The 18,120-nt window shown below is 38.2% G+C and overlaps 1 protein-coding gene across 1 annotated transcript in view; it reads right to left on the bottom strand.

Moving 5' to 3' along the window:
• The window catches only part of Rars1 (arginyl-tRNA synthetase 1), a 39,439-nt gene extending 22,738 nt beyond the window's left edge, over nt 1–16,701 (bottom strand). The window contains exons 1-9 of the mRNA XM_003473185.5: nt 16,561–16,701; nt 15,011–15,145; nt 10,605–10,793; nt 8,387–8,495; nt 6,796–6,896; nt 6,310–6,431; nt 4,568–4,688; nt 2,117–2,246; nt 914–1,018 (exon numbers count right to left, since the gene is read on the bottom strand). Of these exons, the coding sequence (XP_003473233.1) occupies nt 914–1,018; nt 2,117–2,246; nt 4,568–4,688; nt 6,310–6,431; nt 6,796–6,896; nt 8,387–8,495; nt 10,605–10,793; nt 15,011–15,145; nt 16,561–16,605 (1,057 nt within the window). The 5' untranslated portion in view covers nt 16,606–16,701. The remainder of the gene's footprint in view (nt 1–913; nt 1,019–2,116; nt 2,247–4,567; nt 4,689–6,309; nt 6,432–6,795; nt 6,897–8,386; nt 8,496–10,604; nt 10,794–15,010; nt 15,146–16,560) is intronic.
• Between the last annotated feature and the right edge of the window lie 1,419 nt (nt 16,702–18,120).

Here is an 18,120-nt window from a genome sequence, read left to right as displayed (position 1 = left end):
ACAGCTACTACTAAGAGACTGAGACACATTATTGTAGACATTACTGACTTCCCCAAAATCAGGTTTTCAAAGACCTAAAAAGTCTTCATCATCCTGTAATGATCTGATTAGTTCTATAATGTTCAGCATATATTCAATGTGTGTGAAGATGGGGACAACTATCTGGAAGAAAACTAGAGAAAATAAGATAGACAGTGAAGATCTCCAGTGGACTTGCTTTGAAATCTATGTTTCTTTATAAATTGTTTTGTTCTGTTTACCCTCTTTAAGATAAAAAACAAATGTGTAGGACTGATAACCATATTACTAAGTTCTTGTTGGATCATTAAGCAGAACTGTTTGCAGTGTCACTTGTTTGAATATCACTTTGTATGCTTTAATTTTGTAACTCAAGCAACTTTTTGTAAGATGATGGTATGTAACTTATTGACGTGATTTCTTACTGTTTATTTTTCTGAAATTCTGTATTGTTTCTACCCTTTTTATCTGTTTTTTTTTTCTTTAAATAAAAAAAAAAGAAAGAAAATGCACAGCAAAATTATGTTCAATAACACCATACAGGAAATTGTTGGAAACATCACCCAGATTCTTCCACAAAAAATTAAAAGGGATGAGGGAGAATCTATGACCTTATAGAACCTAAGGTATTTCAATCACATGTAATGTGCAGACTTAAAAAGTCACTTATGAATCACTTCGTTGTATTATAATGGCATTGTGACTTCAGGATGAAAGGAAAGACCTATTTTTCTAGAAATCATATGACATAAAAAAGATGTAAAAGAAGGTGCAGATACAGTATGACTGGCTAGTATTTGTAAGTGTTGAAGTCAGGTGATCAGTTCATAGACTTGAGGATTATGGTTAACTCTTGCTTGTTTGAAAATTTTTAATAAAAAAGTATAGTGCTTACCTCTTTCTTCCAATTCTTTCACAACATCAGGCATTCTATCTTGATAGAAGGATTCTCCTCTCTCTATTAAGGAAATGTCCAATGCCTCATAGATTTTATTAAACTCTAGTGAAAAACAAAATGCATAAAAATTTAAGCAAGAAACATGCATCTAACATTAAAGAAACACTTTTTGGTACGAGGACTTGAACTCATGACCTTGTGTTTGCCAGGCAGCCACTTATGCCACTGAGCTATATCCTCAACTTTTAAAGAAATATTTCTTAATTAAAATTTATAGAAAGAAATCACTATATAAAGTATGACATAGTACATTAAAAACATGCTGCCATTCTGAAAAATGAATAAAAAATGTTAAGATATATTGTACATCCAAATCCTGGGACTGAGCACACAGCTCAGCAAAGGCACTGGTTTAACCCCCAGTTCCCTCCATTCCTCTGAAAAAGGGTCATAAGTATCAAATTAAAACATGTAAGTGAAGCCGCTAGGTGTGGTGATAAACACCTACAGTCCTAACTACTTGGGAGTTGAGGCAGGGGGTTCGCTTGAGCCCAGCAGTTTCAGACCAGCCTGGGAAACACAGCAAGATTCCCATCTCAAAAGAAAACCAAGGGATTATGAAAAGGAAGCTGGGCATGGTAGCACATGCCTGTAATCCCAGCATTGTGGAAGGCCGAGAGGCAGGAGGATGATTGATCACAAGTTTGAACCCAGGATAGGCAACACAGTGACTTAGCAATACCATGTCTCAAAATACAAAAAGAGCTGGATATAGTGGTACAGTATTCCTGAGCCCAATTCCCAGCACAGTATCAGTATCTACCTACATACATGTGCGTATATCTATGAACATATATACGCATGTACACTTAAATTATCCAGTACTGAAAAGCAATTACCACTCATCTTCTTTCTCAAAGATGTACTGACTATTCTTATCCGCTCTACCCAAAGAGATAGTTCCAATTATTTCAAGGGTAAAAACTTTAAAATGTCTTAAAATATATTTACCCATATAAAAGATTTTAGGGGTAGGGATGTAGTTCAACAGTAAAGTATGAGCTTAGTATGCACAAGGTCCTAGAGACTGAGTCTCTAGTATCACACACAGAAAAAGTTTAAAATGTTATTGATGATCAGTTATTAAGGAAACTATAAACACAATTTGCCAGATGATTGACTAAAAGCCTAGAGACTTGCCTTGGCGGGAGACATCACAGATAAGCTTCCAAGCCTGTAAAAAATCTGGGTCTTTACTCTGGAGCCGAACGACACACTGATATGCTCGTTTTTTAAATTCCTCTTCAGTATCAAACCTCTTTTTAGATTCCTGTTTTTAAAAACATAAGAACCAGTCCTATATTTTTAGATAAAGAATTTATTCATGTCTAAATACCCACACCAAACAGAAGTGAAAACTTAAGACCACCGGAACACATGCTCTACTTCTACAGTCAAGAATACTGTCTCGGGGCTAGACACAGCTCACTAGTAACGTGCCTGCCTAATGTATGTGTGGCCCTTGGTTTGATTCCCATTACCACCACCAAAGAACCCCACATTACTACAGATGAACTACTAAAGAGTCTCATTATTTCCCTGGAAATTATATTTACTGAAAATACACAACTACAACTGTGGTCTTTTCCCTATTTACAAAAGTCTGTATTACACCAATATTTCTATGTTCAAATATGGTTAATTAATGGCTCTAAAAGCCAGCCGCGGTGGCACACACCTGTAATCTCAGCACTCGGGAGGCTGAGGCATGAGGATCACTGAGAGTGAGGTCAGCCTAGGCTACAAAGTGAGTTCAAAGCCAGCTTGAACTGCATAGCAAAATCGCTAAGAATCTCCCCTCTCCCCCCAAAATAGATGGGGCAAGGGATACTCAGCAGCACACTGACAAATGCAAGGTCCACAGTTTGATTTGCAGTGTGGGGGAGGAAAAAAAAAACACAAAAGAAAAGAAAAGAAAAAAAGAAAGAAAGCAAAGCAAAGCTAACAGGTCTGAACTTTGTGTGTGCCATTCTCCATCATGGATATGACTCTGAATGAAGGGTTTTTAAAGTTGAACATAGTTTCCACTGCTGTATTTTGAAAGTCATTATTAATGCCAACATCCCAACAAACAAGTGGTATCGTTTTGATATTTAATTGCAGCACTTCTTTCCAAATATACACAAATGCTTTAAGAAAAACTGGAAATCACTTTACTACAGGCTGTAAATTTCTGCAATGCATTACAAACATTTGCTTGCATGAATAAATCAGCACCATTATATTCTGAAGTCAGAACTGTAATAGATGAAGTTATAACACTATTTTACCAATTTCATATCAAGTAGCTTTCAAGTAGCTAATTTTCAAATTTTCATTACAAAAGACAAAAAATTTCCCAAGCATTCATTTTTAATGTAGTAATTTTATTCTTGGGGAGCTATTAGAAGGAAGCAACTTAGAAAAGGAAAAAATTTTATGTACAATATATTTACCGAATAATACAGCCTCCAATCAAATGGAAAAGAAAATTTAATTGGGGATTAATATAAACTTCAGGAAAAGAAAAATAGAATGTTTTCTCACAAATAGTATGGTGTTACCCTTGTATGGGTTACCCTAGATGCTATATATTGCCCAAACCAACCATACTGAGGCCCCTTAGAGAAGATTTTGAAAATTCATGGGTTGTAATCTCAGTGACCAAAGTTAGCCACGCAGCACTATGCTGTACTAATAAATAACTGGAAGCCAATGGTCATCACTTGAGTCTTGTAATTGTGGAGGCCAAAGGTAATTTGTATTAATCTCATATCTCAATAAATTTAGTATTAAAATATTTATACAGAGCCAAGCATGGTGTGTATACATTTTTGGAGCTGATTATGCATATGTCAAGGAGTCAAAGAAAGTCAGTCACAGTGCATTACGGATGATGCAAGGCTATGGGTCCATCTGCAGTACTGCAAAAAGCGATTATGAATAGTGCCTAAATTTGTCTTTCAAAAGCTATGATGTCTGCAAAATATTAAGAATGCTTTAAATATTACAGTGTATTTTCATTAATGAATGCTAAATTGGTAGAATTCAGTATCTTTTTTGTCGATACTGGGGATTGAACCATGGCCTTCACACTGAACTACATTCTTAATCTTTTTCATTTGTTTTTATTCTGAGACCGTGTTTCTTTAAGTTGTCCAGGCTGGGTTTGAATTCGTGAGGCCACCAGTGTTGCAATTACCATTGTGTGCCACTATACCCAACTGGAATGCTATTTTTAGCATTCAACAATAAATAAAGCAAAGACAAGCTGAGTTAAGGACAGTTGTGTCTGCGCATTCAGCCAGATGCCACAGATCCAAGGTGCCTGTTTTTATTCGTACAACCAAATGGCATAGATCCAGGAGTTAAAAAAATTCAGTTTGTCAATTAGGCCAATAAAGCAGCTTTTATTTTTATCCATGTGATCCAATATGATTATGGAGAAGCCAGCAGAAAGTGTTACTTATGTATAGGTGTAAGTATGGTTTTCATAAGTTTATCAGCTTTCATTTAGCTATATAGCAACTCAAATGCCATTCTGAATTTCCGACAGAAAATAAGTCATTTAATTATGAGTGGTAGATATACAAACAATAAATGGTATCGAACCTTATAAAAGGACTGGAGATCTCCAATAGGTGGTGAAACTGTCAGATAATCTGGAAATTTATCTTGCAGGTGAGCGATGAGCATGCCAAACTGGGTCCCCCAATCTCCTACATGGTTTATCCTAGTACCAAGCACAGAACATGAAATAATTAAAAAATGATACAGACATTTAAAGGAAGTATATTCCATCAGCAACTATGAACATTTCAGTGCTAGTACAGCACACTCAGTAATAACTGTTTACCTGTTTCCTCAACTGGGCTGAAAACTCTGTAAGAAGACAAGCCTTTATCTGTTATGTTCAGGTTCACACACCTACTAACAGAGGGTGCATGTAGCAGGCACCAAAGATTTGTTGAGTAAACTCCTTATCAGTGAACTGGAATCTATTCATGTAGCCAATCAGGACAACAGCAGTTGAGCCTCAATGACAGGTGAGTCTATGTGATCAATCCCACAATTTTATGAAAATTTGATTACTTTAGCATAATTTATACCAATGGTTCCTAAATGTCATTGGACAAAATTCACCTCTCTGCTTTTACTTAATACTAAATCACCAGATTACCTCTCAAATAGTATTACTACTATACTTTCTTTTATTTTTCTAGGTTCTTTACTGTAGCCAGGAGTAATCTTTAGTCAGATAATAATTGGGAGAATAAAAAAATTTCCAATTCCTACGATACCCTACAAGATCTAACACGATTTCTTTCTTTCTTTCTTGACATGATTTGTTTTGTGACTAGCTCCCACCACCCCCCTAATATAATGCCCTGGTATACAGAAGGTACTTATAAATATCTTTGGTATGACCAAGGAGCTTTATTGTTGTTCAACATGACAGACTAAAAATATTAAAGTAGAGCTAGTTCATCCTTCCCGTAAGCTGTGCAAACCATGCAGGGCCCAGGAAGAGAGAAACCAGTTCGCCCTTCCCATGAGTCAGCAGAAGGCATGCTGGGTCTGAGGAGTACAAAAAGCCAATTTGCCCTTCCTGCAAGCCACACAAACCGTGTGGGGCCCAGGAAGAGAAGCCAGTTCACCCTTCCCATGTGCCCACTGGTGTGCGAGCTGAGAATCAACACCCTCTCCCTCCGCAAGCAACTGGAGGTTCAAGGATAGGTTGAGTTGACAGCAACTGAGATATAAAAACAACTAAAAGCTTGCATTGTTTGATTGACTTTGTAGGCCTAAGGCCATTAGTCTGAGCATTTATTAGGTTAATGGTATGCAATATAACAAATATGGGGGATTTCTGTCTTGTTTAGTTTTGTTCTGATTGTTTTAATGTTCTGTTTTGATTGGTTTTATTGTTTTATTTGATTTTACTATGTCTGATGGAACGGACAACTATGGTGAAGATAACAAGACATATTATGATAGGCATTATTGATCTCCTGTTATCTTGTTTTGAAGAAACTAAGGTAATAAACCGTTCAGAGGAGGTGCCTGGATACATTTGTAACATATTCCTGGTAGCTTGTACCACTGGTGGTACAAATGGATCTGATCACTTTATCACTCTTTTTTACCAATAAAATTACTAACTTATCTGATGGCACAGTCATACACATACCCCAGTGGATTAAGCCTGTCAGCTGGACGTACATAACACAGCCCCACTCTGCAGGTGTTAATGAGGACCATACAGCAGACTCAAGTATATGAATCACTGACTTAGTCTTCTCAAGTGAGATGTTTCATTTTCTATAGAAATTTCCAAAGTCAAGAGCACACACCTGAGCACATCATATCCTGCAAATTCGAAGAGGCGGCTCACACTTTCTCCTATGATCGTTGATCTGAGGTGGCCTACATGCATCTCTTTAGCTATGTTGGGAGAAGAAAAGTCAACTATAACCTGAGATAAACAATAAAAAGATTTTTAAAAAGGACATAAGCATTTTGTTTTAATAACATAATGGAAAAAAACTCAAGACTTAACCTCATGGATCTACTTATTCTTAACTGAAAGAAGAAATTAATGTATACAAATAACTATTTCAGCAATTATCACAAAGTGTCAGCTATCTCAAATGCCTCATGGAATGAAGTGAGAAAAAAATTGTTTAAGACCCATTAGAAATACTACTCCACTATTACATTCATCATCTTGAACGTTAAAATGATTAAATCTAAGCATAAATATGGAAGTTACTCCCAGTTAGGACCTCTTCCATGTACTTCTATGATACTACCGTATCAACCGAAGATTGTGCACATACCTTTTTATTCTCCCCAATGGCAGGGAGCTGTACTCCATTCAGCAGAAGACTGGTCAACTGTTGTGATACAAAATCCTTCCGTAAGTGGACATTAATGAAACCTAATGGACAGTAAGAGGAGGAGGAGAAGAAAAAAAAAAAAAAAAAAACACCTCAGAAAATCTCCTAAGTTGAATGACTGATGATTCCCCCAAATTTTCTCCATTTCGCTCATATTGGCTTTGGACACCGGATGTGGTCCTCACAAACTCTTCAGGATCCCACACACCTGAGGCCTTCACTAAAGGTCCCCAGTTAGCTTCTGCTTGAGCTTCCATCTCAGACCTTCACTATTCTCCTGCAAGCATCCTCCTTGATTCAGGGCTTGTTCATTTACTCAATTCTTAACAGGAGTTTACTCAACTCTTAACAGGAAACACAGGGCCCATCTTGCGGATAATAAAAACTGCATCACAGGGAGGTAGTGGTAGCTCAATTGAGGATCATGAATCTGAGTGGTAGATGAGTCAATGAAAACTAATTTCCTAACTCACACCCAAGGTGTTTTCACCATCTTGTTCAGTGTAAGCCTGTTTTTAACACTTCTCTGTTTCTGTCTCTTTCTGGCAGTGGCAGTGACTGATTTTACCTCTATGATATACTTTATTACTGAGATACACACCTAGCCCAGGATATGTTTTCTTTTTAAATATTTAATTAGAATATTTTTGCAGTATACTCAGTTACATTCATTGTGGGGAACTGATACATAACACATTTGAATTGTTTTTTCTGTCCCTTCCATCGCCTGAAAACTTTGTTTTGCCAGCATCAGATTGATTTATAGGTCTTTATCAAGTTAATTATTATTATTTTTTGTCTTTTTTAGGACATGGGTCTTGTTATGCAGTTCAGGCTGGCCTTGAGCTCATTTTGTAACTCAGGTTGGTCTTGAACTTGCAACAATCCTCCTACCTTGGCCTGCGGAGTGCTGGGATTACAGGCGTGCATTACCATGCCTGGCTTTTTTTTTTTTTTTTTTGGTACTGAGAATCAAACTCACAACCTTGCGCTTACCAGGCAGGTGCTGTGCAACTGAGCTATATGCCCAACTTTAAGTTAATTATCATAAATACAAATTAATAACCAGACCAGTAGACTAAAAAATATAAAAAATACATAAGACAATTATACTAAATCAAGGTTACTTTTAGATAAATTGTCCATGTTGGATTAAATAATATTTTTTCCCTTTTTTTTCCTATTGTGTCTCTTATTTTATACTTTATATATTAGGCTTTTTGTGTAAGAGAAACTATGTGATATTCAAGCCCATGGTTCTGATTTATTTCACTTAACATGGTGTTAAAGTACCTGGTTTTTTTATTTTTTCTTCCTCCACATCTTTCACTATACAGCTCAGACTGGCCTTGAACTCAAGCTGGCCTCAAGCTCAGTGATCCTCTTGCTTCTGCCTCCTGAGTGCTGGGATTACAGGCAAGTACCACCATGCCTGGCCCACAGGATATGCTTTAATGCTGGTTTAGGTCCCCCCCCCTTAATTTCAGGACTCATCACCAGTATAAGTATTAAGAAGAATAACATATCATACCAGGACCAGCAATTTCAACTTTTTCAATATATTCAGTGTTCGGCAGGTGTTTGGTAATGTTTTCAGCAATTTCTCTCGGACTTACTTTCTGGTCTTTGGCTTTGAGCATCTGTAACACAAAAATAAATCAGAAGATAGTCTCTTTAATAAATGTTGCGAGGAAAACTGGCTTTCCACACAGTAAAGATCATTATCTAGACCCATACTGCTTACCCTGCACTGAACTGAAACCAAACTGGATCAAAGATCTAAATATTAAAAGACAATCTGATGGAAGGCAGAATAGGAAACACTTTAGAAGACATAGCTATAGGCAAAGACTTTATGAACAAAACTTTGACTGCACAGAAAATGTCACAAAGAATCAACTGAGATCACATCAAATTAAAAAGCTTCTGCATAGCAAAAGAAACTACCAAAACAGCAAATAGAATGGCAAAAATTTTTTACCAGCTATTCTTCAGATACAGGACTAGCATCTAGAATAAGGAACTCAAAAAAAAGAAAGTCAGATCCCAATTTAAAGATTCAATCCAAAAGTGGGTATCAAAGGGCCAAGGATTTAGCACAGCAACAAAAGCACCTGCCTGGCAAGTCATGAGTTTGAACCCTGGTACAAAAAAAAAAAAAAAAAAAAAAAAAAAAAAAAAAAGGAAAAAATGCTCAATTATCACTGGTCAGGCAAGAAATGCAAATTAAAACACTGAGATTCCATCCAGAGAGAATAGCTATCATCAGGAAATTAAGCAATATCAAATGCTAGTGAGGTGATGGGGGGAACCCCTTCCAGTTGCTGGTGGGAGTGTAAACTGGTACATCTACTACGTAAATCAGAATGGGGATTCCTCAAAAAACTAAAGCTAGTGATTCCACTTGAACCTGTTGTTCCACTTCTACATATCTTCCTGAGTTAAAAGCATTATACCACAGTGTTACTTATGTATTCATGTTTATAGCAGCACAATTTTCCAAGCTAAAGCTTGGAAAGCAGCCCAGATGCCAATGAAAAGATGGATAAAGACTATGGTTTTTACAAACAATGGAGTACTACCTTGCCACGAAAAAGGATAAACTTGAGACATTTTTAGGTAAGCAGATGCACATTCAGACCATCATATGAAGCAAAATAAATTTGTTTAGACATAAGTTTAATTATCACATTGTTTCTATGTCTAAATGAGAAGGGAGACAAGAATGGGGAGAAGAGGAAGGGAAGGAAGAGAAAAGGGAAAAAGAATTGAAGGAAAAAATAGAAACAAAGCTTGGAAAAAAGGGTTTGAAGGAAGGGTAGGAGAATGAGAAAAAAAAATTGAGATATGTCATTCACAGATTTGAATTCCCTATGATTGAATATGATCAATAATATACACTAATAGAAGAAAGTTTAAAAATAAACAAAATAAAGACTGAACAAGAAACACAAGGTGGCTCAGGAGTTCCAGCCCAGATCAGACCACTCAACAGTTTAGAACCTGTCTCAACATAAAAATTAAAAAGGGCCGTGGATACAGCTCAATGAGAAGGATACGTTCAATCTCCGGTACTGCAAAACAAAACCTAACAACACACATGGCCCAGTGTAGAGGCACGGCTATAACACAGGCACTTGAGAGGCTGAGGATCCCAAGGCCAAGGCTAGCCTGTGATGAGTCTGCCTCAAGGTAAACAGAAAGGGCTGGGGGTGTGCTTAGTGAGACGAGCGCTCACTTGGCATGTCTAAGCTCTGGGACTAATACTAAAGTTCACGACAGGAGTCTTGAAGCAGCAGTGGTGTATGTGTGACTGTCCTTTCAGGTGGCGTGGGAGGGTCACGCACGTACTCTGAGTGACACAAGCTGGTGGGAGAACAAGGGGTGAACGAAAAGCAAATGCATAAACCTGCCTCAAAGACAACAGAGCTGCACTGAACACTTTTAGTTTCTCATTGTCCAATCATTATTACAAATACACAGCAATCATGGACACTGCAGGATGGATGCACTAAAATGAAACAGTAGCAAGTATTACCCTTAAATATTGAGAATACAAAATTTAACTGAAAATTCACACTTCTGCTTTAAAAATTAATCAAATTGAAAAAATAAACTTTTCTCAAATTTATCAAACTACACAAAACATCCTTTTCATTAAGGATATGATGTGCTATGGTTCATGTAAATGGTGATGAAGATACCCAACAGAATCTAATTGCCCACAGTGACTTATAGCAATACATTACCTGAGAAATACCCATGGCACTATTACACTGATAATCTCCAAATTTGGGCTGCTGACTTGGCGTTACTATCAGAGGAGGATTTTCCAAGCCTGGATATGCAGCCTTAATAGCACAACCAAAGATTTCTTGAAGGCAGCTATTAATGTTAATCATATTTTTAGTTGGTTTGTTCTTTTCTGCCTGAAGACTCTGCAAAAAAAGAGAGAAAATGTCCAACAATGTATTGTACTGTCATACAAAATTTCCCCAAATATTGTGAGAAACTTAAATATCTTGAGAAAAACCAAAACATGGACTCAGTATGATGCTCTCCTAACTGCAATTTGCTGAGACACAGAATAGTAATATAATCCGCGAAATCTAAGGCATACATGGAAAATTCTCTGAGGGCTTTCTTTCACATTTATAAAAACAAACCAGGAGGAGGGGCTAAAAAGGACTGAAAAAATATTTTTTCAGTTTCCTTCAAAATTCTGAGAAAAACAGAAATTTAAGACCAGGCCTCGCAAGGCATGATGGCTCATACTTGTAATGGCAGCTACTCAGGAGTCTGAGGAAGGAGGACCGTAAGTTGGAGGCCAGTTTGGGCAACTTATAAGACTGTCTCGAACCAAAATTTAAAAAGAGCTTGGTGTATGGCTCAATGGTAGAATGACTGCTTAGCACATACAAGGCCCTGGCTCCAATCCCCAGCACCACAAACACTGTCAGTCCTGAATTACCTCATGTCACACAATGGAAATCAAAACTCAAAGGACAAATCAAGAAAGGTATTCTTCCCATCAAAATGGTGACCTCTTCAAGGTGCAAAATGATAGAACAAAGTGGGTAGTATCACAATGCCAGTAAAACAGGTTAATTTTGTCTTATGATACATAACTTCACATTGGCCCTACTCCTACCTCCAATTTCTCATATTCCTTTCAGTTCATTGGAGTATATTCATTTACTTAAGACAGCATATAATTACTTTTATTATTACAGTTATCATACCTTCATATAATTATTTATCTCCACTATTAGACTCAATTTGCAGTGTCATGGCTCTATCCTAGGCATCTAGCAATGCACCTGCCATATAGCATGTTGTCCCAAAACTGGAAAATAATATGGCACAGTACATATGCCAATAGTCCCAGCTACTTGGGAGCCAGGAGGATCACTTGAGCTCAGGAACTGGGGACACACACATGCACAGCCTAAACAACTTAGAAAAACCCTGACTCAAAATTAAAAAGACCATGGATGTAGCTCAGTGGTAGCCCATTTGCCTAGCATGTATGAAGCCTTGAGTTCAATATTCAGCAATACAAAAACAAAAACAAAACAAAACAAAATTCAAATTGCAAGGGCTGGGGATATAGTCAGCAGCACAGCACCTGCCTGGCAAGTACAAGGTCCTGGAGTTTGAGCCCAGTACCAAAAAAAAAAAAAAAAAAAAAAAAAAAAAAATTCAAATTGCAATATTCAGCAATAAAATATCTGTGCTATGTCAAGATCTGAACTAAATGCTGGGCATGGGGGACCAAATCTGTAATTCCAGCACTTGGGGTTGAGGCAGGAGGACTGTCATGAGTTCAAGGTCAGCCTGTACCTCATAAGGAGATTGTTGGAATACAACAAAACATGAACCAAAAAAGATCTAAGACAACTGCTTATTTATAGCTTATTCTATCTATACAACAAAATTCTATTTGCTACTATGGCCACTATTTCCATGTGGGCAAGAGATTAGCTTCCAAAGATAATGTGGCAAAGCCAGGATTCAAACTCTATACTTCCTTATAATCCCTATTATATGAGGAAAGTATATTCTTAAATTCATTTAAAAAAAACCCTTGGAACTGAGGCAGAAGGACTGAAGTTCAAGATCAATGTGGACCCCACAGCAAAGTCAAGGCCAAAAACCAAAACTCATTGATACTCTGATAACTTTCTCAAAAAATGGAAGACATGCTTCTTATAATCTTAAGGATTTTCAAGAACAAAGCCTAAAGGTGTTTAAATATGACTGAGGACCAAAATGTACAATGAAAAAAATTTCACTTTTAAATTACATTGTTTTGAGTTTGGGGGGGGGCAACATTGAGATATGAGATTAGAGTTGGGGCAAACTGGACAGCCAACCAGTGGAATGTGTCAGAAGTCATAACAATCTATGCCTAAATGGTTAAGGGAAATGTTTCTTCAAAAAAAAGAGACGTGCACAGAACACTGGACCAAAATGACCTCAGGCTCACAGAACACGGCACCTAAAACGACGCCAGGGGTGTAGTTTCTAGGCACTGTTTATAGGACCAACCGGAACATGGTTATTCTTAATCCTTCATTTGGTGTCAAAAGATACCATCACTGAACCTGTATTTACTCTGACCAGAGATCAATCAAGTTGTTCCAAGGTTATTTCCCTTTGGACTACGCCCTACTTGTTCACAGTAACTGACTGACTGTGTTTGTCTTCTTTTCCTCCACCTTCAAATATTCTACTCTTTAAAAAAAGTTTTTCCATAGGTCTATACTTGAAGTGCGACCACCTGAATTTTTGATAGGACAACCACCCCAATACCATACTGACACAAGAGAGGGGCCAATCCATGTAGTATTCTAAAGATTAAAAGCCTCTTGCCCTTTATCTCTGGGGCTGCTGTGAGTGTTCTTCACTGGCCTGTTCCCACCTGCAGTGTTTTTTCTCCCATCTTCAATAAATTTACAACCTCACTGCCTTTGGGTATCTAGTCAGTTCTTTGTTCAAAATACCAAGGACGTAGAAAGAACCTTCTTCAGGAACTCCATTAAGAAAACAGAAACAGAGTCTGGCTGTGTTGGCTAGGCTGGTCTCCAACTGCATGTGCTCAAGTGATTTTTCCTAACTCAAGTCTCCCAAGTAGCTGGGAATACAGGGGTGTACCACCACACCAAGCTTCAGTTTAAAGGAAAAGAATACTGCTCTCTTTCTCTATATATATATGCACAAGTTTGAGCATATATATGTGTGCACACAATCTACTGAATTCAATTTCTGTACCATGATTATAATAACTTAATTTTTTCCTATTTATTTCATATGTACAAGTCTTTTTCTCCTCTCAAAGGGCAATCTCATAAGGATAAGAAATACTGCTTATGGTACAAGCATCTCTGCTACAACTTGACACTTAGTATTCTCAGCATCTCATATTATTGCAAAAAAAGAAATTACATTCTAAAAAGGAACAGTTTGAAAAAATTAAAAAGAATTGCCAAGTTTGAGGACACACACAGTAATTCCAGTTTCTCAGGACACTAAAGCAGAAGAATCTCAAGTTCGATGTCAGCCTGGGCAACATGGTTGTTACAAATAAAATAACCTTTTAATGATAAAGTTCTTGACTGGTATGTACAAGGCCCTAGACTCACTTTCCAGTGTCAGGAAAAAACAAAAAACAAAGCAAAACAAAAACAAAATTAGAAGCAGAGTACTCAAAAATCCATGTGATTTTATAACACAAATACTATCATAATAACCGTTTTAAAATTTTCAGTGGGAGAAAGATCTGTTAATACCTAATTCTTTTTTTTTGTCTTTTTATCGGTACCGGGGATCGAACTCACGACTGCCTGCTTGGAAGGCAGGCACTTATGCCGCTGAGCTAAATCCTCAGCCCTGTTAATACCTAATTCTAACTATGAAGTACATAAGACTATTTTCAAAAAAGAAAGGACAGCTCAGTGGAAAAGGGTGTAGGGAAAATGGAAGCTGCTGAGTTAGTTAGGAAGCTACAATACTTGCACAGCCTGCTTGAAACTAACACACACAAAGAGCAATTACAGAAATGAGATCATACTGCGAAATGTCATTAGCAAACTTGAAAGGCAAGCCGAAAACCTGAAGCAAGCTTTTTTTTTTTTTTTTTTTTTGCAAAACTGATAATCACTGCTAGATTTGAGAACATTAAATAGAACACAAGCTTTGTGTAAAGTTTTGACATGTTAAGTGGGAAAAAAAAAAAACCCCAAATTTGCTATAAAACATAAAATACAAAAACAACTGTAAAATAACCAATTTAGGATAGAGAACATTATGTATTAAAAAGTATTTTCCTTTATAGCAATTATTTAAAAATTTAAAGGAAAGTATTTTTAAGGCATGGACTTGATTTACTGAAAGAATTTTACCCCGATTTTTTTTTCTTTTTGAGACTGGGTCTCACTATGCAGTTCAGGCTGGTCTTAGGTTTTCTTTGTAGCCCAGGCTGGTCTTGAACTTGCAATCATCCTCCTGATTCAGCCTTCCATGTGCTGGGATTACAGGAGTGCACCGTAACGCACACTGATTTATCTTTCTGTAATCTTGGTAGACATTTAATTCAAGGGGCACACTTTTAGGATTTTGGTAATTTTTTCCAAAGGTTTCTCTGAGCACTCACCTTTCGAAGAATATTCAGTCGATACTTTAATTTTAAATTTTCTTCTTTCAACTGCTCCAAACTAGGAGAAGCTTCCAAGCAGGTATAGTTTTTCAACCGGTCAATTTCAGCAGTCAGAGACTTAATCTCTTTTTCCTAGACAGTAAAGGCACTTTTTTAGTCCAGTATGATATATTTCCCCTCTCCACAAGACACAGCATAGGTGATGGAAACGAACTTTCCTTTTGACAAGTTATATTTTTTCTCCAAGACTCTTGCTGACATTTGTATATTATCTTTGATAACATATAACTAACTGCGTGTGTAGAGAGGAATATTGTATTTTTCTTCAGCTCAACGAATCACTGTGAATAAGAGCTTAGCTTCAGATTAATCTACCTTGATTCCCAAATCTTACAGGTGCGGGAATCTTAATACCAAACACCTGGACTGGGACTGCCCCTGGATGGATCACCACTTGCCTAGCACTTCAGCAACCCTGGGTTAGTTTCCCAGCACTACAAAAATCAAAAACAACCACTATTGCATTCAAACCAGCTCAAATATGTTTCTCACTCTTTTTGTATCTAAACGATTTCCCCATATCTTCTTGTCAATTTCTAGCGTCTCAGGTCCTAGATCTGACGTTGTACATTAATACCTAAAAAATAAAAGCGTCTCAAATCAGAAAGTTTCCTACTTAACTATGAAATGCAGGAGATGAGTTCTTAATTTAAAGTTCATAATATTTACCAAGAGAAACTTACCGTCCTTCTGCCCCCGGTAGGGAGGCAGAAATTTACACTGTCCCAGGCACTGTGTTGAACAATTTTCAGAAACCACAACTCTGATCATTACCCAATAAAGCAGTCCTACCACATATGGATGACCATATGGCTCTGAAAAGCAAAGAGCTAGTCCAAGAACTCGACCAACTTATACTTCACGACTGCTGACTTGACAGAAAGCAATTCCCGTAACAGGATACAAAACGGTTAACTACTTCCTTATCGACCCTTCCCTGTGGTTACAATATGAGACTGGTTTCACTTTTGCTGTTTAAATTGGGAAACTCCCTCCACACAAACAGATGGTGAAAGGGTGCAAATCTGCGTCTGAACAGGAACCAACCCTTGAGCTTATTAGGAATCCTCTTGCTCAGAATTACAGGAACGGCAGCTGAGCTGCAAAGCACGACCCACCGCACCGAGCGTATCCACCCCTGGCACCTGCAAGCGCGAGTGTCGAGGAGAGAAAAGCTCTGAACACGCCAAGTTCGAGTCCTCCGGCCACGTCTCCTTGGAGAAGTCTGGGACAACACAGAGCCCTCCACTTCGCTGAATGACGCAGCCATACAAGCCTCAGGAGGAGTTTCTCCTCTTCCACCCCATGCCTTCCCTTTGCAACATAAGAAGAAACCGAGCCCCTGGGAAAGCGTGTGAATTGCGGGCACCGCAGCGGAGGCCCGGGTTTTGGTCCCTGCCTCGCTGCCAGTGCCTCAACGCCGCTCTGACAAGAGCTGTGCCTGGTTATTCCCCTCTGGACCTTGCCACCAGCCCCAGGTAACAGACCTGCTGCAACAACCGCGCGGAGCACACAGCCACCAAGCCGTCCATCCTCGCTTTCACGCTTTACAAGCCAAGTGGCCGGAAACGGAAATAGCTGCCGGTGGCCGGAAGCGGAAATCCCGCCTCCTAGTCGCAAAGTCTCGTGTGGTCTTGGTGTTGTCGTCTCTGATGCCCCCTAACGGGCCCAGGAGACACCGCGAGGAGATCAAACACGTGGAGAGAGGTCTCTGCTAGCAAACTGGCTTCCCTGCCGTGTTGGGAGGAGGAAGAATTTAAGCAGAAGGCTGCCAGAGCTACTTTGTGTTTGGACTGACCTGGACAGAGGCCCTTATCTAGACTTTCTCCAGGGCCTCCGTTTGCCTTGTTTTGGAAATGAGTAGAGAACTGAGTCCAGTCTGTTTTTTTCAACAAGCATTTATTTTGCACATTAATATGCCAGACACAGTCCCAGGCTCTGGAGATGTAAAGACGAATAAAGTCCTCAGTATCACAAAACCAACGCTTTAGTGTGGAGAGAGAGACAAAAATAGTAAACAACAATCCCAGTCTTAATTGCCATGGAAGTAATACAAGTGATTTGGGTAGGAGAAAGTCTCTGTTGCCTTTTGACTTAAAATATTTTTCATATACTTATTTCTCCCAGCTTTACTGAGGTATAATTGGCAAAGAAAAATTGTATATATGAACTGATGAGGGGTGTTGAGACAGGGTCTCCCTATGTAGTCATGCTGGATTGGAGCTCACAGCAGTCACACACCACCACACGCTGCTGGGTGTGCTTTGATGTCTGCACTCATGAGATAACAATCACATCACCTCACGTAGCTGTCCTGTGTTAAGAACATTTACAATCTTTTAGAAAATTTGCTCTTTTTGCAAATTTTGAGATACACAATTGCTTAGATTTATGGTGCTATACATTAGATCTCCAGAATTTATTCATCCTGCCAAATGGACACACTATCTTTTGGCCAACAGCCCCTGCCAAACACAGTTCAGTTCTGTACTTCTATGAAGGTGACTAAGATTCTGGGTGTGTGTGAAATAATACAGTGTTTGTCTGTGTCTGGCTTATGTCACTTAGCATAAAGTCCTCTAAGTTTGTCCTATGGTTTACATAGCACCAGATTTCCTTATTTTTAAGGACTTTTTTTTGTAGCAAGAATTGAACTTATGACTTTGCACTTGCTGAGCAGGCGCTTATGCCACTGAGCTAAATTCTGGCCCCAAATTTCCTTATTTTTAAGGCTGAATAATATTGTACTGTGTGAGAAAAACAGACTAACTGGACTATACCAAGAGGGCAGAGATTTTGCCCAATCTTTTCTATTGTGCCAGTATTGAAAGTAGTCTCTAAACACTTTTGCTGGTGGCGGTGTACTGTTTTCTGCATATTTGTTTAGCACTTACATTTTTATCCAGGCTGTGGGTATTTCACTTGTCCAATTTATGGAAAATGTCTGCTGTATCAATTCATTTGCAAAGCTAGTCATTGGTCAAGTCAGATAGTCCACATTAATTTTTAAGAATTTTAAAGTTTGCCTTTTCCCTGCTTTGATTGAA

This window comes from Cavia porcellus, unplaced genomic scaffold, assembly GCF_034190915.1.
Source record: "Cavia porcellus strain 051 isolate PalLab524CR breed Dunkin Hartley unplaced genomic scaffold, mCavPor4.1 scaffold_19, whole genome shotgun sequence".
Lineage (NCBI taxonomy): Eukaryota > Metazoa > Chordata > Mammalia > Rodentia > Caviidae > Cavia > Cavia porcellus.
The sequence above is the reverse complement of the archived record's forward strand: the minus strand, read 5'-3'. Positions and strand labels throughout refer to the sequence as shown.